The sequence below is a fragment of the Maniola hyperantus genome, chromosome Z, assembly GCF_902806685.2.
Source record: "Maniola hyperantus chromosome Z, iAphHyp1.2, whole genome shotgun sequence".
NCBI classification, from domain to species: Eukaryota; Metazoa; Arthropoda; class Insecta; order Lepidoptera; family Nymphalidae; genus Maniola; species Maniola hyperantus.
Genome location: NC_048564.1, coordinates 15,676,821 through 15,702,966, shown reverse-complemented (window position 1 = coordinate 15,702,966; position 26,146 = coordinate 15,676,821). Strand labels below are relative to the sequence as shown.

Genomic DNA, 26,146 nt, shown 5'->3' with positions numbered 1-26,146 from the left:
GGTTTATTAAAAACTGCCATACCACTTTAAGGTTGGCCCGCTTCCATCTTAGACTGCATCGTCACTTACCACCAAGTGAGATTGCAGTCAAGGGCTAACTTGTATCTGAATTTTAAAAAAAGACATAGACTGCGAGCGTATGTATCACATCATTAGTCTGTGTCATTAGACACAGACTTGTTCTAGTTTGTACAAAGAATAGGCGTTTCTGAGTCGACGTCGCGTCGGGCAGAAATCTGTGCTGGCACTACAACGTGACGCAGAGCAGCGCAGTCATATTATGTCTGCGTCGCTAGCGTGTGCTAGCTACTTGTGTGATCCAAACACAAATTTTTCATATCGTGGTAAAGATGTTAGATCCAATTTCGAGAAAGAGGTCAGCTGCCGAATCCAACTCGGTTGGACAGCATTTAGGAAGCTTCGAGATGTCTTCTTGTCCAAAAATCCTCAGTGCTTGAAGACCAAAGTATTCGAACAGTGCGTAACTGATGACATATGGATCCGAGACATGGTCGCTAACTACGGGCCTCATAAGAAAGCTCAGAGTCACTCAGCGGGCGATGGAGAGAGCTATGTGCGGAGTTTCTCTACGGACGTCTATCGGTTGATGATGATGATGATGATGAATGTTTGTTACAGCAATCTCTGTTCTGCGTCGGCAAGAGTGACTCAACTGAGAGCCAGAGCAACGGCAGCGTGGCGTCCAGTGGCAACGGGGTAGGAGAGAACGGCGAAAAGAAGCTTATAGTTGGCAGTACTAGATTGGTAAGTACATCCTATTTTACAGATTTATTGCTTTGACACAATCCATTTGGGTAGGTTCAATTTGGAGAAAGAGGTCAGCCGCCGAATTCAACTCGGTTGGGCAGCGTTCAGCTTCGAAATGTCTTCTTGTTCAAAATTCCTTAGTTCTTGAAGACCAATGCGTATTTCGGTGCGAGGGCGCCATTCCAGCACCTTGGGACCCCAACGTCTATCGGTTGCACGAACTATGTGCCCTGCCCATTGCCACTTCAGCTTCGCAACCCGTTGAGCTATGTCGGTTACTCTAGTTCTCCTACGGATCTCCTCATTTCTGATTTGATCACGTAGAGAAACTCCTGTGTAGAAGCTGTGGTAGCCTAGTGGTCAGGATGTCCGCCTTCCAATCGGAGGTCGGGGGTTCGATCCCGGGCACGCACCTCTAACTTTTCGGAGTTATGTGCGTTTTTAAGTAATTAAAATATCGCTTTCTTTAACGGTGAAGGAAAACATCGTGAGGAGACCTGCATGCCTGAGAGTTCTCCATAATGTTCTCAAAGGTGTGTGAAGTCTGCCAATCCGCACTTGGCCAGCGTGGTAGACTATGGCCAAAACCCTTCTCAGTCTGAGAGGAGACCCGTGCTCTGTAGTGAGCCGGCGATGGGTTGATCATGATGATGAGAGAAACTCCAAGTATAGCTCTCTCCATCGCCCGCTGAGTGACTCTGAGCTTTCTTATGTGGCCCATAATCATGTCAGCAATAATCTTGATTATTTTTGTTAGGTGCAAGCCACTCTACTTACTCCGCCGAGCACGCCCGTTAAAGAGGCGCCCCCTCAGGAAAACAGTGAAAGCGAGGAACCTAGTCAGCCGGAGCCGGAGGCGCCGACAACCGAAAGTCCACCTCTGTCCTCTACGCCAGTCAATGGTAATCTAGAAAGTACTCATTTACTGATCACTTATTTATCATTTGCATTCATTTACATTATTTTATTTTTATTTTACTAGGAGAACCAACAGCTTACAATGGGGTTAATTCCTTTGTACACAAACTCTAAACTAAACTAAAATGGCACGTCTAAATCTATTGCTATCCCTTTCATATCCCTTTCAGTTAAATAATTCGTTGGCCAGATCTCGTTTCTCATTTTTTTATTTTATTACTTCTCCCTGAATTTTCTTTCCCCCAGTCGAGTTTTTTTTTTGTTATTATCTGTATTCTATCTTATGTGTGAAAACTTGTCATTAGCTTTAATCTTCTTCTGTTTTTACCTATTCATTTTTACATATTAGCTGTAAGTTTTCCTGTTAAATAAAATAAAATAAAATAACGTTGCATGCGGAAAAGGATAGCAACTAGATTTCGACCTCTTAATTTAGTTTAGTTTAGAGATTGTGTACCAGAGAATCGGCCTCATTAATCTATTATAATCTTAAAATTAAGTAACTACAAGCTAATAAAAGGTTTTCACATTTAGAAATAACATAATTAAGAACATGAAGCCCCGTCAGAGTATTCATTATCATCATCATCATGATCAACCCATCACCGGCTCACTACAGAGCGCGGGTCTCCTCTCAGAGTGAGAGGGGTTTTTGGCCATAGTCTACCACGCTGGCCATGTGCGGGTTGGTAGACTTCACACACCTTTGAGAACATTATGGAGAACTCTCAGGCATGCAGGTTTCTTCACGATGTTTTCCTTCACAGTTAAAGCAAATGATATTTAATTAATTAAAACGCACATAACTCCAAAAAGTTAGAGGTGCGTGCCCGGGATCGAACCCCCGACCTTCGATTAGAAGGCGGACGTCCTAACCACTAGGCAATCACAGCTTTATTTAGCTCATCCCATATTCTAGAGGATTAAGGTTATAACCTCATGCTAGTCAATCCAAAGACAAAGTCAGGGTATTGCAAAGTATCTATTTACATTTTAGTCTTATATACAGTGCGACAAGGCTATCTTGCCGCGTAGCGAAAATCGTGTCTCGTAAAGTGTCCCCTTGTTCTTGTTTGAATAGTTGTGCCTTTGTGCTCCAACAGCGCCCCCCTGTCAATGTCATTCAAGTGCCAAGAGAGTCTTGTCGTACTGTACTGTTACGTAGATTGATGACAGTTTGGACACGTCCTAACCAATTTTTTAATAAAATTAATTTAATAAAAGCCTATTTTAATAGCCTTTAAAAGTGCTACATTTAATATAACTACAAGTACATTTAATTATAATAAGTTAATGTCTATATTATCGAAATTTAATTCATATTCAGCTGTAATATAAAGCAATTCATTAGTTACTCGGCTTTACCTCGTCCTTCCAATATTATTCAGCCGTAAATTGATTTATTTCTGGCCTGGACAGTAATATACTTTTAAATTCAGCAGCCGCTGAAGAGAGGAGCTCCCCCGAACGGGGAGTGGACGCGTTCGCGGAGGAGCAAAGCGGCGACCGAGCCGCGGAAGGGCGCGCCATGTCCACCGTGATGGCGACCATGTGGCTGGGCACCAAGAGCGGCAACCTCTACGTGCACTCCGCCATACACAACTACAGCAAGTGTCTGGCGAGGTATCTATACCATACTCTACCTACACCTATCCTACCTACCTGCACTACCAGTAAACAAATGCAAAAATGCATTAAAAAAGTGGCTGTCGCAAAATGTATTTTATTCTGTTGGTGAGTTTCTAGAATTTAAGCACAAGAATTAGAATGAATTTGATTAAGTTATTAATATTATTGACTGACATTTATATCTTTGACACAATATGATATTCTTATCTGATGTACTGCCTACTTTGTCAAAACATTTGCACGTCAGGGCTTCCTGACTGGATATGTTGGCAACTCTCTATTGTAAACACCTTGTCTTCCCATATTCACACAAATAAATTATTTCATTTCATTTCATTTCATTTCATTTCATTTCATTTCATTTCATTTCATTTTATTACCCGCGGAGAAAAGCTGGTATAGCAATCTCTCTGTTACATAATCTCATACAAATGATAGAGACAAAAATCTCAGTGGGCGCTAACCATTTTGAGGCACCAATCTACGAATACCAATTAGAACATGTAGTCACCAAACGAAACTACGTTTTCTAATTTAATTGAATTCGATTGGTTGGTGCCTCAAAATGGTTAACACCCACTGAGATTTTTGTCTATCATTTGTATGGGATGACGTAACAGAGAGCGCTATCCTAACTTATTTCCGCCGATAGAGTACAACTATAATAGTAAAGTTTCGTGGGTCACCCGATTCATGGTCCTGGCTGAAAATCAACGCTGTATGGTCTTGTGTATCAATTTATCAGCATGATGCTGAGCAGGAACCTTTTTCTTGTTGTGCCACATATGACACATTTTATTCCGGCGCTTCTTCTGCTTGAGGCATGTTGGGTTCAATGCTCAAGTGGAGGAAGCGCCAGGACAGCCAACTCTTAGGTATAACATGTGTGTGCCACAATTTAAATAAAATAAATAAATAAATAAAATCTTTTTATTGAAAGCATCTATGGCTCAATTGGTTAGTAGACAGACTTACTTAAAAACTAATGTTAGTAACTAATAATACAATTGTGGGAAAAAGACAGTTTTTTTATTTTTATTTTATTATTTACATTATGGTATACAACTCTGGGGGTGTACTAAACCGACCAATGTTCAAGTAATACAGAGATTCCAGAACAAAGTACTCAGGGAAATAACAAATGCACCCTGGTATGTAAGAAATCACGATCTCCACAGGGACCTTAAGATAGAGTTCGTAAACAAAATCATCCAAAAGTACGCAGAAGCTCACCAACATCGACTTCGCCATCATGTTAATTTGGAGGCTGTGAAGCTTCTAGATAACATGGACATCAAAAGGAGGCTCAAAAGAACCAAGCCGTTCGAATTAGTGTTAAAAAGTACATAAGTGCAGCGTTTGTGTAATAGTGCTTGTGCTACTTTATTTTTCTAGGTCACAAGAACATAGTGAACTGTAAGTACGTGTTAGAATAAACTAAGGACAGTTACTGGACTGTAAATTAGATTTAAAAATTAATCATAAGTAGAAGTTTAAGCTAGAATAATATTACTTATTAGCCCATAGGCTAGATGGTAGTAGCAATAAAGCTACCATTTTATAATGGTGCTTTATGGTAAAAAAAAAAAAAAAAAAAAAAAAAAAACAATTATTTACATTTACAAATGTGGCCTCACCAACACTTGAATTTATAGTTTTTTTTTCGTGCTACTCGAGTAATTCCGAGACAGAGTATGGCAGAGTCATGGCCGTGTCGTTGTGGTCGTTATTTACCACGATCAATTGCGTCGGAGTACTGTGTCTCAAGTCTGAAGTAATATCCATATTATTTTGTATCGCAGGGTGAAACTAAACGACGCCATCTTGTCGATCGTTTGGTGCGCGTCGCGGTGCGTGGTCGCCTTGGCGGACGGTACTATCGCCATATTCGCGCGCCTCGCCGACGGGCAGTGGGACTTCACTCAGTACTGGCTCATGACGCTGGGCGACCCCAAGTGCTCAGGTATAGTTCGAGCCAATTAAATAGTCGTTCTTGAAGTTAACCGCTAGACGCGTCGCAATAGCATTTTTAGGCATTAGTGGGGTGCACGACGTGACGGAGTGGAGCACACCAGCCCGCGCGCTGTACTGCACTCCGTGTTCGCCATCTGCATTAGTGTGAGTGCTACATACGTACACAGTATACGAACGCGTGGAACAATACCTGCGTGAGCTTGCGCTCGTGGCGTAGGTCAGACGTGACTATTTAACTGCCGGGAACTATATGAAGGAATGAATGAATCGATATACTTTTATTGTACCCCACAAAATTAGTACAAAAAAGAAAAGATTTTTGTTCACGACCAGTTTACTAAATCACATCAAAAGCGCGCTGTCCGTCATTATCTCGCAAATTATTACTATACTAATCCAAGCTATGTACACGTTGTTAGGTATATCATAACATATTGCATACTAATAGGCAGAATTTGGCTGTACCTTCTTGTATTTGTAACTTCTCCACTGTTTACCGATATTCGCAATAAAGAAATTTGAATTTGATTTGAGATTTCTGTACGATGCACAGTGAATCGCCTAGAACAAGCTAGGTGGACAAAAGTCAATTCAAAGAATCACTTAATTGATGGTCATTTGTCACTAATGATTACCCAGGGATCATTAATCCAGGTAATAATTACGCCAAACATTCCATTACGATAAGTTATACACATTTGAAGTCAGGTGATAAGGTAATTACATTTACGTAAACAATTTAGTTGCAATTGTGCAGTGCTTTCGAGAACACCTATTAAAATTTGTGCTGAATATTATAGTTTCTGCTATGATGGATTTTACTTTAGAGGGTAAGTACTTTCTTATTTTACTTCAAATTGATTCTAATAACAGATAATGTGTAGTCTAAAATTTTTTGAACAAAACACTCAAAAAAATGTCGTCTTTTTTAAATATCTTTATTTCCAAGGGATGTAACTTTTTGTATCCACATGTATCCAGTCTAATTTTTTTATATAATATAGCTACTACTCTAAGCTTCAATATGATATATAATTTTAATACTACAACGATTCCAATTCATCGTAATAAATTTTTTTCAGAACACGTGCATTCCATTTCGAAAATAGAATTTTTCGAAGAGTGACGGAAACATGCCAAAGAAGAGAGAAATGCTCGTCTAATGAGTTTTATTACTGAAAAATTTTCTATAACTGATATGACTCCTGACTCACGGAGGAGTATTCAGTCACAAATAGCAAGTGTTTCGTCAAAATTAGCTGAAAAGTGGGCTGCATCGAAAATAACATAACATAACATATATCTTTATTTGCAAAATTGCAATTTAAAATGGAGGAGGATCGTTTTCTTCAGAAAAATAAAAGTTGGCTCGAGGGGACAGACATACAATTTAAAGTTAGCATACATCAGGCTTGTCCTTCCACATCATCTGAAGGAAGTCGGCCTCAAGGGAGACCTAAAAAGAATTTTGAAGAAACATCTTTCAAAACCAAAAAACGCAGGGTTGAAGATTTAGTGCAATCGCGCAGTGCTTGTGAGTTAACTACAGCTGCGGAAGTGGCACATCGTTTGTCGGGTCACAGAAACGTAGCTTCTTTGATAAGAAGTTCGGAATCTCCAGAAAAAAGGAAATCTGGTGGTGATGTTTGTAGTGGTAGGCGATTAAATATTGACGAGGCATTAGCTTATTATGTAGATTCTACGTGTACCAGTCACGCTTATAAAAAGACGCGAAAGTGGTCATTAAAGGCGGGACATGAAGTGTTTCCATCTTATCATAGTCTCTGTAAAGCCAAAAAATCGTGCTATCCTTCGCAGGAAGACATTTCCGTGACCGAAACGCGCGCTGATATTAAGCTTCAAGCTATTTTGAATAAAACTGTTGAACGTTTGATTGAAGTGCAGACTTGTTGTATATGCTCTTGATAACATCCGATCCTGTAATAAACTCACTCAGAGAAGTGCCAAGAAAGAAGACTGAGAAATTACCAGTAGAAGTACTAAATTTGATTGTCCCTCCTTCAATACCAACACATCAGATATCACGTAATATTCAACCGTGTGATGAAGAAGATTACGTGATATCTGATTCGTCTGATTGTGAAAGTGATGATGAGTGCTCTGATTAATTATATTATTGTATACTTTTAGGTTTTGTTTATTTTAAGGTAGTTTTAAGTGATTTTAACTGGTATTTTATGTTGTGTTTTATTTTCTTCTTTAACTTGTTATTATATTACTGATTTTAATCATATTATTTTTTACACCAAATTTGATTTTTTATTTTAAAAAATTCTGAAACCTTTAAATAATTATTTATTTATAATTTATGCAGTATCACAACAAAATATCATTTTTCATAGCTATAATAATTAGAATCCACAAAAAAATGTTTTTGTCCAGCTAGCTTGTTCTAGACGATTCACTGTGCGATGGTGCGGAACCCTTCGTGTGTGAGTTCAACTCGGACTTTGTTTTTTAGCGTAGTAGCACACGCTGGGTATCCGCTAGTTAAGCATATTTGTCGTCAAGCGCGTCATCTTGCAGTTTAAAAAAAGATTGAGAACATTACAGTGCGTTGCTTGAGCGCGGTCGGGAACACCGTTTGGTGCGGTTACCGCAACCGCGTGCTGGTGGTGGAACCGCGCGGCCGACGTCTGCTGCACTCGCTGGAGGCGCATCCGCGTCACGAAAGCCAGGTGCGGCAGTTGGCGGCCCATCGGGACGGCGTATGGGTGAGTTGTACAACATTACAGTGCGTTGCCTGAGCGCGGTCGGGAACACCGTGCGGTGCGGTTACCGCAACCGCGTGCTGGTGGTGGAACCGCGCGGCCGACGTCTGCTGCACTCGCTGGAGGCGCATCCGCGTCACGAAAGCCAGGTGCGGCAGTTGGCGGCCCATCGGGACGGCGTATGGGTGAGTTGTACAACATTACAGTGCGTTGCCTGAGCGCGGTCGGGAACACCGTGCGGTGCGGTTACCGCAACCGCGTGCTGGTGGTGGAACCGCGCGGCCGACGTCTGCTGCACTCGCTGGAGGCGCATCCGCGTCACGAAAGCCAGGTGCGGCAGTTGGCGGCCCATCGGGACGGCGTATGGGTGAGTTGTACAACATTACAGTGCGTTGCCTGAGCGCGGTCGGGAACACCGTGCGGTGCGGTTACCGCAACCGCGTGCTGGTGGTGGAACCGCGCGGCCGACGTCTGCTGCACTCGCTGGAGGCGCATCCGCGTCACGAAAGCCAGGTGCGGCAGTTGGCGGCCCATCGGGACGGCGTATGGGTGAGTTGTACAACATTACAGTGCGTTGCCTGAGCGCGGTCGGGAACACCGTGCGGTGCGGTTACCGCAACCGCGTGCTGGTGGTGGAACCGCGCGGCCGACGTCTGCTGCACTCGCTGGAGGCGCATCCGCGTCACGAAAGCCAGGTGCGGCAGTTGGCGGCCCATCGGGACGGCGTATGGGTGAGTTGTACAACATTACAGTGCGTTGCTTGAGCGCGGACGGGAACACCGTTTGGTGCGGTTACCGCAACCGCGTGCTGGTGGTGGAGCCGTGCGGCCGACACTATTAAAAAGTGTAATTTATTACCTATTTTTAATAAATTTGCCTTGCATTTTTCAGGTGTCAATAAAAATGGACTCGGCGTTGCGGTTGTACCACGCGCACACATACAAGCACTTGAGAGATGTTGACATAGAGCCGTATGTGAGCAAGATGCTGGGTACAGGCAAGCTGGGCTTCTCGCTGGTGCGCATCACGGCGCTGCTGATCAGCTCCGGCCGCCTGTGGATAGGCACCAGCAACGGTGTGGTGATCTCCGTGCCTCTGTCCGAGGCCTCGTCCGCCTCGGCCTCCAACTCCGCCTCGAGGCTGCCTCTACCCGGTGAGTTCCCAACGAAACCAGCCCGCTCCTGAGAAGCCTCTTTTTTTGGAGAAGGCCTGCGCTTGACGATAGTCATCTAAATATATGAAAGGATTGACTGACTGACTGATCTATCAACGCACAGCTCAAACTACTGGATGGATCGCGCTGAAATTCGGCATGCAGATAGCTATTATGACGGAGGCATCCGCTAAGAAAGGATTTTTCAAAATTCAACCCCAAAAGGGGTAAAATAGGGGTTTGAATTTTGTATGAAAGTCTGTCAGTTTTGAAGTTAGAATCGCGAAATTTTGCAATTTACACTAATCTTCTATACATATAAAAGGAAAAGGTGACTGACTGATCTATCAACGTACAGCTCAAACTACGGGACGGATCTCGTTGAAATTTGTCATGCAGATAGCTATTATGACGTAGGCATCCGCTAAGAAAGGATTTTTGAAACGTTTTTACCCGTACTTTGAGATTAGCTTAAGCTTAGTGTCAGTAGGCACATTAATCGCCATATATTCGCTTGTGTCATGATTGATAAAAAAACTTTTGCAACAGATGGGATAGATTGGTGATCGGGATCTCGTACTACTCTTTTTCTTCTTCTTCTTCGCTCTGAGGGCCTAACATGCGCCCCGCGAGAAAATTTTGTCTACGCATTATCTCGTGTTTCTTCATACAAATAAGACGAGTAAATGCGTAGACAAAATTTTCTCGTGGTGCGCATGTTAGCCTAACTGGGCTGGTTTTCGCACTTAAACGTTTCCGTCTGTTGTGCGTGCTCGTACTACTCATAGCCAAGTGATGAGTTTCTGAGTCTAATCTATCTATCCTTCCAGGTCACGCATCGGTGGTACGCGCGGGCGCCACGAGTAGTCCAGGAGATTGTATCCCGTGGTGTTCTATGGCACACGCTCAACTCAGTTTCCACGGACACCGGGACGCGGTGACCTTCTTCGTGGCCGTCCCAGGGGCTACTGCGCAAACGTCGCCGGACTCACCCCCCGCACCCCCTGCGACTATCCCCCCTCCCACGCCCATGCTCGTCATATCCGGAGGGGAGGGGTACATCGACTTCAGAATAGGTATGTTTCTTACTGACCTAACGTATGCCTAACGTAAGCGTTTGCCAGACCTTCGTTGTTTTATAAAAGCTGACTTCACCTGAAGTTCTGGCACGTGCTGGCTCTCTCTAGTAGCGTGACTTGTCGTAACTGAGGAATGGGTTTAAACACTTTGTCAATTAACGCTAGTAGGAATCGATTGATTTTATCAAAATGTTATCCAAATATTGCTATAAAACTAATTGTCATACTAAAACCTTATTGATGGTAGTGGTATCGAAGGGGTATAGGTTTAATAAAAACTGCCATACCGTGCTCGCTTCCATCCATGCATCATCACTTACCACCAGGTGAGTTTGCTGTCAAGGGCTCACTTGCATCTTAGTAAAAAAAAGGTCAATAAGCGATCAAATAATGCAGTATCTAAGTTTCCTGTGTAGTTTGTGTAAATGAACTGTTAATATTGCGCCCAATGTTACTCCATAACATAAGAATCAAATCAATAATCCATACTAATATTATAGAACTTATAAAACAACAAACAAACACATTTTTGTAATAACATATTTGTAATAATATATGGGTAGTGATTCAGAAGCGTGTGTGTCTGTTTGTCTGCTAGCTTTTCACGGCCATCTGTTTAACCGATTTTGGTGAAATTCGGTTCAGAGATAGTTTGCTGTTTGCTGTCGTTACTAAATAGTAACGACAGCAAACAGCAAACCACTTTACGTTCAATCCATACTAATATTATAAATGCGAAAGTGTGTCTGTCTGTCTGTCTGCTAGCCTTTCACGGCCCATCTGTTCAACCAATTTTGACGAGTTTTATACAGCGATAGCTTGCATCGCGGGGAAGGACATAGGCTACTGTTTATCCCGAAAAACCAAAGAGTTCCCACGGGATTTTTAAAAACCTAAATCCACGCGGACAAAGTCGCGGGCATCACCTAGTAGTTTAATAAATAATACACTTCTAAACTACACATATTTGACAGATTTATAAAACGTGAATAATAAGTGAAATACGAAATCAGTGTTTTTTTTAAAAAAAGATTAAGCTATGGAAAGAGATGAACAAGGCATTAACGTAAAATGCACTTTTACTAAGTTTATTTTATAGTAGAATCCAGCTTAAGCATAAAACTGTTTAGTACTAAAAGTAGTGCTTATTATGCTTTTAGATTTATTACGATGTTAGAGTTACATTGTGGCTAATTCCGTTGTACACAATCTCTAAACTAAACTAAAATGACAAATCTAAATCTATTGCTATCCCTTTCATAATGTTGCTTGCGGAAAAGGATAGCACTAGATTTAGACCTGTTAATTTAATTTAGTTTAGAGATTGTGTACAAGAGAATTGGCCCCATTATTTTGCTTACTCAAGTTATTTACTGGTTAATTTGCCGAGATATTTTTAAATTTTTTTAATAGAAAAACATATATAGAAATAGTTAATTAGAATTTTTACTGTAGGTACCGCTTGACTGAGGCGGTTGGTGGGGTGGTGTGATTTCCGGGAGGGTGGCAGTAACGTTGAGTTCCTTGACTTTTATGTCAACTGTCTCCTCCCACCCCCAACCCGCGCCCTATCTCACGAGCTGTCTCAGTTGAACGGTATACCTATAATTTACGACAGGTCGAGATGGCAATCCGCCCGCGCCTGCCTGGTGCGGGATAGTACACTTCAATTGCCATGTCGAGTCGACCTGTCGTGAACTATACAGTATTTTATATCTAAATACATATCCTAAAATAATTAGCTTTATAACTGAAATAACCTTATTAGCTTCAATAAAACCCCATGTTTAAAAAAATCAGTACCAACAGCACCGACTGAACGCAACTAAATTTTAGAGTATTCGCATCTTTTTCGCAATAAGGGGCTATTACACCTTCATAAATTTAGACGACTAAATGATTTAGTTCAGAGCAGTGTAACGTGTGTGTTACACTGCTCTGAAGTTAATAACAAAATCATTTAGTCATCTAAATTTTAATTTTATTTAGAACTGTCAAAGTTCGGGACTTTAGGCGATACAGTGCGACAAGGCTATCTTGGCGCGTGGTAATAATCGGAACTAACGTTGCCGTCGAGTGTCCCATTTGTTCTTGTTTGAATATTCTAAGCCTTTGTTCTCCAACAGCGCCCCTCTGTCAATGTCATTCAAGTGCCAAGAGAGCCTTGTCGCACTGTAGTCGTGAGCCTATTGTTAAAATTTGTAGATTGCAGTAAAATTTAGAGTCTTCAAATTTTGAATTCATTTGCCGTCCCTTTTTAGTTAAGTTAAAAAGAAAAAGACGCAGATACTCTAAATTTAGCTACGAAAAACATCACAATCTACGCCAATATCACCGGTAGCATTTATATTGTTTTTGCCACTAGAAGAGCATGCCGATGACGTTCGAGATACCGCCTCCCACCTCATAGTTTGGCAGATTGTTGACTCCTGTACCTGAATAGCATATAAGGCAATATAACTTGTTAAGGTCTATTTACGGTATGTCGTTTCAATTTAAGGCACGAAGCTTGGGGACTCTTCTACTATCTTAAGCACCCTGCTGTTTCTATATGCTAAACCTATATAACTTTCATCAGAAAGCTCCTAAGGCGGTGTTCAGAGACTGTTTTTTAAATAGTTTGCATATAACTTTTTTAATGCTCTCAACAAAAATCTGAGGAGAAAAAAATAAGCGTAAAGTTAGCGTGCTGAGTGCATCTGTAATTTTATTTTAATGTAGATATCGGGTACAGCGCGACAAGGCTATCTTGGCGCGTAGTGAAAATCGGAACTAACGTTGCCGTCAAGTATCCCCTTTGTTCTTGTTTGAATATTCTAAGCTTTTGTTCCCCAACAGCGCCCCCCTTTAAATGTCATTCAAGTGCCAAAAGAGTCTTGTCGCACTGTACATACCACGATTCAATTGAAGTTTTTATTTGTCGATACTTCACCCCAATTGCACGGGTCGTGGTCACGACTGGACTTCGCCACAAATGCATTTGCCTATTATGCTTACCTTCTTATTAAACTCTATATTTTATTATTATAACTCGGTAGGAACGGCATTACGAACCAGTGGTAAAATAAACTACATAGTTAACGATTCAAAAGCACTTGTAATAAGTCTACTTGAATAAAATATATTCTATTCTATAACAAAGTTCTCTGAACACGATCGCCCTTCGAGCTCTGGTTTCTTCGCACACGAAGTCTCTCGAACGAGTCACAAATCTGTCCTCTTCTTACTAACTTGCTATAACAAAGTGTCTAACGTCATCGGTACACTATTAGCACAGTATTGTATGGCTGAGTTCTATATAACATAATATGTTTATTTTGCTCAGACTTATAGTCTATGGTCTATAGAGCGTAATTTGACTTTGCTCATATTTTATGGAATCAAAACTAGACAAAATTATGTCTGACAAAAAAAAATTATAGCCCGCGACAGGTCGAGATAGCAATTTGAGTATAGGCGGGGGGGGGGGGGGGGGGGGGGGGGGAACTACGCTCTATACATCTCAGCCTAAGCCACTCTCTTGTAAACTAATGTATTAACTTTGCACAATCTATTAAAATACTTAGCTTTTTAAGCGTGTGATATTTACTTGTGTTTTTTATTCTTAATCATATTTGTTACGATACTCCTCGAAAATTGAACTCCATTTTCAGTCACGATCAGAAGATTTTTTCATTCACAATTAGAAGTTGTTACGTGAAAAGGATCCAACCTACACAAGTTAGTTTTTAACCGACTTCCAAAAAATAGATGGTTCTCAGTTCGGGCCGTTTTTTTTATTGTATGTACATCGATTTTTTCCAAGTTTCTGGACCGATTTGCAAAATTATTTTTTTTGGTATTCAACTTCAAAGTATGAAAGTTGAAACATAATCAACCCATCGCCGGCTCACTACAGAGCACGGGTCTCCCCTCAGCGTGAGAAGGGTTTTGGCCATAGTCTACCACGCTGGCCATGTGCGGATGGGTTGGACTTCACACACCTTTGAAAAAATTATGGAGAACTCTCAGGCATGCAGGTTTCCTCACGATGTTTTCCTTCGCCGTTAAAGCAAGTGATATTTAATTAATTAAAACGCACATAACTCCGAAAAGTTAGAGGTGCGTGCCCGGGATCGAACCCCCGATCTCTGATTAGAAGACGGACGTCCTAACCACTGGGCTATCGTTGCTACGAAAGTTGAATATTTAAAACTAACTATGTGGGTTGGATTCGTTTCGTATAACAACGTGCAATTTAAGGTTTGGGCTTTGATCCCCTAATTCTGAGTTATAATGAAAATCGTTTAGCTTATAATAAACAAGCTGATGCGCGGGACTTCGTACGCGTAGATTAACGTTTCGTAAATCGAAACGTTAGTCTACGCGTGTTTGGTTTTCTGAGATAAAAGTAACCATGTCACTCTCCAGGAATTTAACTATATCCATCCAAAAAATGACGCTGATCCATTGCGGCGTCATTAAACATTAATAAACAACTACACTTTCGCATTTATAACATGGGTAGTGATGAACAGCATTTGCGTCATTATCTCAAAGTTTAGTTTTGTGAAGGTTTCATTTCTACCGCGTGTGAATTACACACATGTACTAATGACTATATTATATGGATACATGAACTGCTTCTCTTATGGCCAACAGCTGATTCGGAGATGGAAGAGAGCGTGGTAGCGGGGGAGGACGGGTCGTCGAGCGGCCACAGCTCGCTGGCCGAGCGCGCGGCGCGCAGCCACCTCATCGTGTGGCAAGTCGCCTCGCCGTAGCACGCGCCGCGCCTGCGCCGCCCGCGACCGCGCCCGCCTTCCGACTGCGACTACGTGTACGTCTGCATGTCCGACAAGCCGGCGGATATCCACTAGTGTGTTACGAACGACTATATCTAAACAAATGTAACTCAACAACTTTAAATTTGGAACCATAAGGGCCATCGACCACGGCGACTTTTTGTAGCGATACAGTCGCGATGCAGGAGCGCGCTGCAAATGCGACTAACACGCGTTAGTAGTAATGCTGGCGTGCGTTTAGTAAACGCGTGACAGCATCGCTACAAAAAGTCGCCGTGGGTGAGGGCTCTAACGCATAGTGCGTACACTTTGATAACTCACTTGACATTATTGTTTTAAGTTTTAAGTGTCAAAGGTGCGATTTAAGTCCTTAATATAAGGGTGAACTGTAGCAAATATGGCGAGTGAGTTCTAAAAATGCATGCATTATACCAAGTAACGACATGCGTTTTCCATGGTGCCATTTTTGAGCTTGATTTATATTTCCTTAGATATTGTTTTCGTAGCTACAGAGCGGCCGTTTTAAGTTTGCGTTTTTGACATCTGCCAGTTATACTGTGCAAGAGGGCACACGATATTATTTAGTACTAGCTGAAGCCCGCGACTTCGTTCGCGTGGATTTAGGTTTTAAAAAATTCCGTATGAAATCTTTGATTTTGCGGGATAAGAAGTAGCTATGTCACTCTCCAGATCTTTGACTATATCCATGCAAAAAATCACATCAATCCGTTACAACATGATTGAAGGACAAACCAACAAACAAACACACTTTCGCATTTATAATAAGGGTACGGATGTATTTACTTTATTTAATTAGTACACCCCTTCCGCTTTCTTTAATTTTTATAATATCCTCTACCCTAAGGTTGCCTGGAAGAGATCGCTATTTTAGCGATAAGGCCGCCTATTGTACATGCTGTATTTGTTATATGTCTATTGTTTTTGTTTTGGTGTACAATAAAGCATATTTTACTTTACTTACTTTACTTTACTGACAGATGTCAAAAACGCAAACTTAAAACGGCCGCACACTAGTGTCGTACACCCACACCACTCCACTGCACACGATTGATCCCCGCACACCACTAGAGTAGGTTGGTAAGGCAAGCCCGCACAGCGATCAACTCATTCCGGGTAGAGACGGAAGTTGCCGGACTGCAATAATTACCAGGCTGACATACATAAATGTAAAAGCCTGTTAATAAAAGATTTAAAAAAAAAAAATCGCGGTCTCGGTTAAACTCGCTACCTCGATGTTACCTTCATCGACACTCGTACTTTTAAAAGGTGCGGTCCTAGCTAACCCTCTCCCTGCAGTCTGGCACCTTCGAATGTATTAATATTTCAATTCGATTTGTGAGTATATATAGTTTCATTTTATTTTATTTCAATCAATTTTTTCTAATGTAATATATGTAATTTATAAATTCTTAATAATTGTAAATTATAATTAACTAGATGATGTCCGCGACTTCGTCCGCGTGGATTTAGGTTTTTAAAAATCCCGTGAGACATCTGATTTTCCAGGATAAAAAGTAGTCTATGTCCTTCCACAAGATGCGATCTATATCTGTACCAAATTTCGTCAAAATCGGTTGAACGGATGGGCCGTGAAAAGCCAGCAGCAGCGAGCCGAAATCGCAGATTATGTTAGAACTGACCTATAAACTAATTGTATTTTTGTACCCTGAGCGCTGTGGTCTTATTAGTGGGAGGTCCCGGATTCGATTCCTGGCAGGGGTTTGGAGTTTTATAATTTCTAAATTTCTGGTCTGGTCTGGTGGGAGGCTTCGGCCGTAGCTAGTTACCACCCTACTGGCAAAGCCGTGCCGCCAAGCGATTTAGCGTTCCGTTACAATGCCGTGTAGAAACAGGGGTATGGGTTTAATACAAACTGCCATACCCCTTCCAGGTTAGCCCGCTATCATCTTAGACTGCATCATCACTTACCATCAGGTGAGATTGCAGTCAAGGGCTAACTTGTATCTGAATAAAATAAAATAAAAACCCTTATTTGAGCAAATCAAACTTTATCTTTAAAAAAGAGCGCTATATTTTGCTCAATTTGATTTAGTTCATAGATAGGTACAACCAACTGGTTACTTTTAATACATTCGAAGGTGTTAAAACTTAAATAAATGTTAGCGGAATAAATGTTAGCGGATTTTGGAACGTCGATTGAAGTTTGGGGTTGAAAGTCACAGAGTGTTCACTTTTTGTAGATTGTGTTGTTTGTATCACGAAGGCTCTACAAAACGTGCGAAATCCCGGCCGGAATATCACCGTTGTTAGAAATATATCGGCTGGAATTTCGCAAATGTTTTAGTAGAATTTGGTTGTTGGTTTTTCAAAATCCATATCGCATTTTCATCATAATACTCTATTAGTAGGCACATAAGTGAAGTTATATAGGGGTCGATTCTCTTGTACACAATCTCTAAACTAAACGAAATTAACCGGTCTAAATCTAGTGCTATCCTTCTCTGCGAGCAACATTATGAAAGGGATAGCAATAGATTTAGACATGTCATTTTAGTTTAGTTTAGATATTGTGTACAATGGAATTAGCAACAATATTGTTTTAAAATCCAAATAATTTAGAGTGATTCTGATGTTGGTATACTACATCAGAATCACTCTATATACACTCTATATTTAATTCTTCAACCATTGAACTCGATGACGTACATTGTAAAAATCGAATTGAAAATCGATTAATAAAACTCGTTTGAAGTCAAACGAACGATAAACTAAAAATCGAATCGTTAATCGATTTACACGGCAAAATATAATTTCACTTGTGTGCAAACAACGGGGTGTCAACCATGAATCTATATTTACATATGGATAAAGCACTACTCATACCTTCCTGAAGCCAGTACCTACTTATCGCTATTCCACTTCGACACACGAGAGCGAGAGGTCCGACATCACTGAGTCTGACCTCTTGCTCTAATTGGGTATTTTCCTCATTTTGAATTTGATAAATATTATTACTTTATAATAAACTAGGATAAAAATAATGACGTACGGTAAAAAAATATATTAAAATCCAACAAAGATTTACAAAGTTTACATTTTAATTTTGGAGTGGGAGTGTCTTCTATCCCTTTCTCGCAAAACGAAAATTTGTATGAAACCGCACGAAGCTACTATGGCATTAGTGAGGTGTGACGTCAAAATTCTATATCGCTATCTCTGTTTAATCAGAAATATTTAAATGCTATAACTTTTATGTTATTTGATCGATTTAATTAGTTTTTTCAGTTTACGTCATGATTTTTATCCCAGTTTATAAAGTAATAAAAAAATTGCAGTCAAATACGTAATTTGTTGTTACCCAAAAACCTCACAAGCTGTGATAGCCTAGTGGTTAGGACGTCCGCCTTCTAATCGGAGGTCGGGGGTTCGATCCCGGGCACGCACCTCTAACTTTTCGGAGTTATGTTTGTTTTGATTAATTAAATATCACTTGCTTTAACGGTGAAGGAAAACATCGTGAGGAAACCTACATGCCTGAGAGTTCTCCATAATGTTCTCAAAGGTGTGTGAAGTCTACCAATCCGCGCATGGCCAGCGTGGTAGACTATGGCCAAACCCTTCTCACTCTGAGAGGAGACCCGTGCTCTGTAGTGAGCCGGCGATGGGTTGATCATGATGACCCAATTTGTTAGTTGAAGTTGGACAGCGATAAGTCAGTATTTGCTTCAAGTAGATTTAGGAGCGCTCGATCCCACCTTGACTATAGATTCATGGTGTCAACACATTTCATATCCGTGTCAATACATGGCGTGCAACAGACGTGGTTCGGCAAGACACGACAGTCGCGTGGTTTCGCGCGTCAGTCGCAACGTAGAATGTCGCGGGCGACAGCGCACGGCGCAAAGGACATTTGATCCATTATAATATCGTTTTGTTTTTAGTGCTTCGTGCTTAATTTGTTATTAATGTCGATCGATTAGAGCGCGCGTCGTATTCTTCCCTGGTCGTACGCTGCAGTTTGCAGTCACTGTTCTGTAAAACTGAATTGCACAAATCAAGACAGTTTAACAGTATAGTGTTACGATACTCGAAATCTATGAACGTTGGTGGATACGTCAACACAACGCATTTGATAATGTTGTGGTTATTTCGACGCGTGCTCTAATGTGCGTTCTGTTTAACCTTCGCTTCACCCCGGCTTCTTGTTTTGTATTATATCGCTCATTGTACTATGTATTGGTCTTAGAGGGAGTGGATGATTTGCTCCTTATAAATTACGTGAGAGTTAATGTGTAAAATGTTTACTCGACATTATAGCCTAACTAAAACGTATGAGTTATCCTTTTCTGCAAAGAGCATCATGATAGAGATAGCAATATTTTAGACCGGTATATTTAATTAATAGATTATGTACAGTAAAATTCTCTACGTTCAGCCAAAATTAATAATTACCCATTAGAAATGTCTATAAGTTATGTTGTTTTGTGGCAAAATATATAATATAAATGCTTTACCCATTAATTTTCACTGTATAAGCAACCACTGGAAACCGCTCACTCGCTCCCATATCGCGGTGACATCGTCTCAGCGCGGTCGGTGTACAAAATGTTGACCAGTAGTTGAGAGGTCAAGAGGAAAGACTTAGCTTGTCATAGAAAAATGTATCTTCGGTACACAACTACAAAGCCCACATTTGAGTGACACGCTATGTTTCTTTACCTCTGAGCTACAGGTTAGGCTCAAGGCATATTGGCAGCACGACGTATTTTCTAAAAATGTTTGCATAGTTCGGAATATTTTGAAACGTTTCAGGAAAGCACTCTGCGCCAATGTGCCTTGAAACTTTACTAAATCTCATCTAGATATAATGTACAAGATATAACCACCAAAAATTCTTTTTAGAATGTTTATTAGTAAGTAGCTAGATATCTAGGGTATCGATAGTGAATTTTTTTATTATAAACTGTAGCGATTATGAAGTATATCTTTAGAACTTGGATTATAAACGGAGAGGCAAAACCGTGAAAGTTAACCTTTTTGACGCACTTGATAAAGTTATTCAACCTCTTTGACGCAGTTGCTGTCGATAAGTCAAGAGTCATAGACGCCATAGTTATTACAGTTCTTGCAATTCACGGAGGCGAGTGAACTTTACTAGTGGTTACGTTGTACACGGACATTGCGTAAGTATGCGTGCATGTCGGACCAATCAGTCGCGAGCAAGCGCTCGCAAACGCACACATTTAATGTACCTTAGTTATACCGACTCGACTTAAACAAGCATGAGCCACTCGCCTTCGTGAAATGCAAGAACTACTGATTATTATCGATTTAAATTTTACGTGAAACATACATTTTTCCGATTATAATCTAAGTTATGTTTAGCGTATTTTGTTTTCGACTGATAACTATATGGGCTGTGGTTGTCATCTGTATCACAATATATTAGTATGTAAGTAAGATTTTTTAAAGTTTCAATGTTTGCTAACAGCCGTACTCAGAGTCGCGTAATCGTTACTTAAAACGAGACAGAGCTATATCTCTCACATAAATCTGTCTCGTTTTAATTCAATCTTAAGTAACGATTAGCGACTCTGAGTACGGCGGTAATACCTGTTCTTCGGCGTGAAAATACAAACTGGAAATACAACAATAATAGGACTTTCCCCGCGCCGATCGGTACCGACTCTCACCAACCTGCCGGTACCAGAAACCTGGTTCTTGATGCAAGCACCCTAGGACCAGATTGGTTCCATGCAGATTTTGATCTTATCAAAAAACTGGCTGTGAGTCTGGAACCGGAATCGACTAGACCCAGTTAACTACGCCGCACAGTAAAACAGCATGTCATTGAAATGTGAGCTTTAAATCGTATACTGTAGATATATTTTTCTTTGACTAACGACATATTTGCATTGAAAAATGTATCTACAGTACAGGCTAAAAGTCGAAATTTGTATGACGCGCCTGTTGTATTGTGGTCACGTGCAAATATTCAGTTCAGCCGTAGAACGACCGGTAAGCCGCAAGACAGTGTTGTGTTTTTTTATTTATAATTAATGTTTATTTTTGGGAAGTTGCGGGTAGTGTTAGAAACTTGCGATTGCAGTTTATCTGGATCTACATACCCGGCGATCCTGTTGGCGAAGTGGTGGTCAATTCAATGATTTTATTTATCTTAAACATTTAGATACAAAAAACAATTTTAATTTTTCAAAATACGTTCACAAAATGATAAACTAATTATAGGTTAACACAGCATGCTTAGGGAGTGACAAATTATCATACATTTCCTACAGCTAATTAACAAAATTAAATTAAATTAAATTACATAATAAATGATTTCTGTAGACGTAATGTTTTGATGTACGTTCGTAGGTGTCGTTTTACCAAAGGTGCGGTAAATACCGCGGCCGTGTGTATGTACTCACTCACAAGCGGTGGGGGAGGGAACGCCCCGCTCATCCGCACAGCCCCCGCGCTAACCCGGTGCGGGGCATCGCGGGTGATGTGCGGGTGTGCGGGGCGTCCCCCTTCCTCAAACCTCGATTGCCATCTCGACCTGTCGCGTACTATACGTATTTATTTTCACTTTTTAAAATACGAAGTATGAGCTTTGATTATAACTTTACAATAAAGGAGTCTTTCTATAGTTATAAGGAATTTTGACAAAGGTTTTACAGCCTGACTATAATAATAAATTGATATTTTGCATAGTTATAGGTACATTTATTATTAAATTCAATATGCCTAATTTAACCTAAATAAAATATGATAAGTTTTATCAAATAAAATTTTAAAACTGTCAATTGCAAGCTTTTAGAACACTGCCCAGCTTTTTCAATGAAATAATGGTGCAAATTTTATTTTATTAAGATTATATTAATTTTATTATAAGAATTATGTAATTATTTACAATAAAAAATCACATTTATTTTAGATGTATTTGTGTGTTCTTTAATCATACGATGATAATGTGATTTTCAACCATTTTTAATTTATCTACGAACAATGAAATTACTTATTTTAATTTAAGTCGCGTGCTATTTATTAGTAATACAAATAATTTTCTAATTCAATTATAATTATTCAATTATAACATTGTGTTATAAGTTTATTTATTTCGGTGAATGTATAATGTATATAGTATTGTTTTTGTGTCAATTTTAATTATTATGGTGTTTCCCACACGGAACTCTTAAATGTATGAAACATAACATTTCAAGTATTACCCTATTGAAATGCTAATAGGCCAATGAACGACAAAGCTTAGAAATATTCATGCTGAAACAAAATCTCTACCGTGGTGGACAGTGCATGTGTACTCTACCGCACACGTCTTCAAAATTGTCACTTAAAGTCGGCCAATCACGGCAGCGGCCAGTGTCGCATAACCCACAATACAAACCAATCATGAGCCTGCTGCGACTTACGGTAACTTAATTGATGGAAGTTACGTGTTTAACTGACGTGGGTTTGTGGTCGCTATTTTCGAATGAAAATTGCTAGAAATATATATACTGTGTTTTGTCGTTCATTGTAATATGCACGGTTCGTCAGTTCTTGTTAATTTCACTCACAAATTTGAAAAATATTGATACCTTAATGAAATTATGAGGAGTTAACAGGACCGCGCTTGTTAGCATTTGAATAAAGTTGTAACAAAATATCACAAAGTAAACTCTTACAAAAAGTATAGTGTAACCACTTTCACACGGATTTTTTTCTGACGCGATGCTTTTTATCGCAGTGTTGCATTGTCAGCGCTTATCGCTAAAGGTTGAAATGGATCGCTTATCGCTAAAGGTTGAAATGGATTGCGTGTTTGACTCGAAACTTTTTTAAAGCGCATTAAAAAGCCGTGTGTATGAGGCCTTAGATAATTAAAACAGTGTGGGAGCATCTTTAGATAAATACTTATAATATGGTAATCATGATTGGGGCCTGAGCAGACGAGGGACTGTTGTCCGCGGAGGACAAAAGTGCTCAATCGTTTACTACGGTGTTTCGCCGCTCTATTAGTCCATCATGTGCGTTATGCGATACATCATACAGTTCTTAGTGACCTTTTTTTGTACCCCACGGACAATAGTCCCTCGTCTGCGCAGGCCATTAGGCTAAGAGCACACGGGTCAGCCGCGACAGCCAAGAGTAACTAGCAACCGAAAGCCTTTACCATCAGATCACACTTTGAGACTATCAGGCTGAAATCTGTAGGGTACTATTGAGTGGGATCAAACGAGCCTTTTTTAATATGACAACTCGACTTTACACGAAGTCTGTGTATTATTTTCATTGAATTTTCAACCCTTTGTTGAGCTGTTTAAAGCTGAGTTGGTTTCTATAAAAGAAGAACGATAGACTGGCTGCTAGCACTCGTGTATATAAAAGGTGGATCAGGCGCTACTAATATAATTATGGGTATCCCACTTCGACTAGCAAAGTAAGCGTAAGATCGGACCCCCCAGTGGTTGCTCGGTAGTCGAGGGGATAGCGATAAGTAGGTATGAGTTCCGCAAATTGGTATTGCGCTGGAACCATGTCTCATTAAAATCGAAATGACGTCATTTTGACGTCATTTGACGTATATTTAAGTAAAAATATACCATCAGCTCGAAACTCCAGTCTAGTGCTGACGTCACTAAAATGGCGGCCACGCGCATTAGCAATTTGCGGGACTTATATTAAGAGTGCACTATTCATAGGTATAATATAAGTTCATGGCTGCTAGTAACTCGTGGCTGTGGCAAGTGGCCCGTTTACATTCAGCCTTAGTGGGCAAGATGGCCGCTGGCGACCGCCCCTAGTCAACGCAATCGAGCTAGTGTTATATTATGCTGAACTAATATTGCTAGATGGCATCGTTAAACTAAATAGTTTATTTATTTGGGACAGTATGGAAAAATCTAAATGTTGATACAGAAAACTTGTTTTCGGGAATGTTTATTGAATTAGAATCAATAAAGGAGAATGACAGATCCTGGCCCACCGATCTACACACAATATAAATTAATGATAACTATCCTAGTATTAAATAACCACTTAAAAAAATTAAGAAATTGTGATTTTAAACTTGCGGATGTTTTTATTAGTTTCCATTTAGTTTCACAATATTATAGGTAAATTGCATATAACCTTGAATCATTGTGAGTTAAACTTAGTTTTAATGAAAAACCGCAATTTCTAGAGGTGTTAAATCCTATGTTTAGTTTTCAGTGATGAAACAGCAACAAAATGCTGCATAAAGCATACGTGTAAACGACTTTTATATCATAAAATGGGTCACGGTTCTATAGAAATTCTGTCATTGTCCTTTTGCTTATCTATGGCACTATTACAGTAACTTTGTTACAGTACTGTTCTGGTTGGGCAAGAAGTAAGAATATTGATTAAAATTATAACCATCTGAATGAACTGGACTTGATAAAGTATTTAGTTTCGCTTATATAATAATTTTTCTGTGTGATAGGCATGCTTTCAGCTTAATTTGTTAAAACTAGCTCCGCCCGTTTACCGTCTACCGTTTTTCTGTAGTCTGAGATGCTGAAGCGTAATAAATAATGTAATGTATAGTGCGGTATGAAAACAATATTACCCCATGTTAAGCAATAATAAAAATATAATCATAAACACATTAAAAATATTGATTACTACAGGTTGCCCGTGACTTCGCGTGGATTTAAGTTTTAAAAAATCCCGTAGGAACTCTTTGATTTTCCGGTCTAAAAAGTAGCCTATGTCCTTCCCCGGTAAGTAAGCTACCTCTGTACCAAATTTCATTAAATCGGTTAAACGGTTGAGCCGTGAAAACCTAGCAGACAGACAGACACACTTTCGCATTTATAATATTAGTATGGATTATATTTGAACTGCTATACTTTAAGCTTAACATTGGCCAGTACTTGGACCCTTATATTGTAGTTAGCGATAAATTATTGCTGTAAAATGAAAATTTCTCACGCTTTATCAATTTTACTTATTTAATTTAATCAATGAGATAATCATAATAAAATTGTGTGCAATCGGTTATAAATAATAGTATTAAGAGAACATTATATTTGTAAATGCAAATTTAATCAAATTTGGAATGGTTAGTATTTTATGAAATGTTACATGCGATTTGTGTTTTTTTGTGTTTTGTATCATAACTACTTATTAAAATCAAATAAACCAATTTGAACCTATATTACGTTCATTTATACAAAGTGATCATTATTTTATTCATTGTAGATAAAAAGTTTTTGCATAATATTGTAAACTAGTATTTAAAAATTTCTCGTTTATATGATGCAATCAAATAAAAAATGCTGCTGAGTTTGTTGTTTCAATCAAATACTTTATTTTAGCGTTTAAACTATCGTGATTTGTGAGTGATTTCCATTATATATAATATCTGTCAACGGCTGTACTCGATTTAGTCGACGTTAGCCCGACTAGTTTCGAACCCATCCGGGGTCCTTTTTCAAAGGAGTCAGTTGGCGCACGCGTCGCGGTTGAAACTAGTCGGGCTAACGCGCGTCGACATAAATCCATCATGGATACCACCGGCCACGGGGGGAGCGCAGTGGTCGTCGAACAAGTCAAAATATTCCTTCCAAGGGCCGCTGACGGCACGGCACGGCGCGGCAGGGGATTCTCATGCGACGAAACGAAACGAAAATAATCACTAAGTACAGTACGCGACAGGTAGTGATGGCAATCGGGGTATTAGGCGGGAGGAAACGTAGTGGTTACATACTCTTTGGCGGGAGGACGTCGCGCGCACGCCCGCACCGAGTTAGCGCGGTGGCTGTGCGGGGCGTTCCCTCTCCCATTGCCATCTCAACCTGTCGCGCTCTATAGAACTCATTTATTACCTGCTAGCTGATGCCCGCGACTTCGTGTGAATTTAGGTTTTAAAATTCCCGTGGGAACTCTTGATTTTCCAGGATAAATAGTAGCCTTTGTAAGTATCCCCGGGATGCAAGCTATCACTGTAATTAAATTGTAAAAAAATAAAAATTGTAACCAAATTTCATAGAAATCGGTTGAACGGATGGGCCATGAAAGGCTAGCAGACAGACAGACAGACACACTTTCGCATTTATAATAGTATTTATAATTAGTATGGATAATAATTGAGATGAC

At 40.0% G+C, this 26,146-nt stretch overlaps 1 protein-coding gene across 3 annotated transcripts in view; it reads left to right on the top strand.

Annotated features, from left to right (window-relative positions):
- syd (JNK-interacting protein syd) overlaps positions 1–20,518 on the top strand; it is a 44,585-nt gene extending 24,067 nt beyond the window's left edge. The window contains exons 17-24 of one of the 3 annotated variants that reach the window (XM_034983385.2): positions 640–765; positions 1,526–1,670; positions 3,126–3,309; positions 5,118–5,278; positions 7,864–8,024; positions 8,913–9,174; positions 10,005–10,250; positions 14,895–20,518. In XM_034983385.2, coding sequence (XP_034839276.1) covers positions 640–765; positions 1,526–1,670; positions 3,126–3,309; positions 5,118–5,278; positions 7,864–8,024; positions 8,913–9,174; positions 10,005–10,250; positions 14,895–15,016 — 1,407 coding nt within the window. In that variant the 3' untranslated portion in view covers positions 15,017–20,518. Of the gene's footprint in view, positions 1–639; positions 766–1,525; positions 1,671–3,125; positions 3,310–5,117; positions 5,279–7,863; positions 8,141–8,912; positions 9,175–10,004; positions 10,251–14,894 lie in introns of those variants that run through there. The other 2 variants (XM_069508629.1, XM_069508628.1) reach the window with 2 other exon arrangements.
- Positions 20,519–26,146: the final 5,628 nt, after the last annotated feature.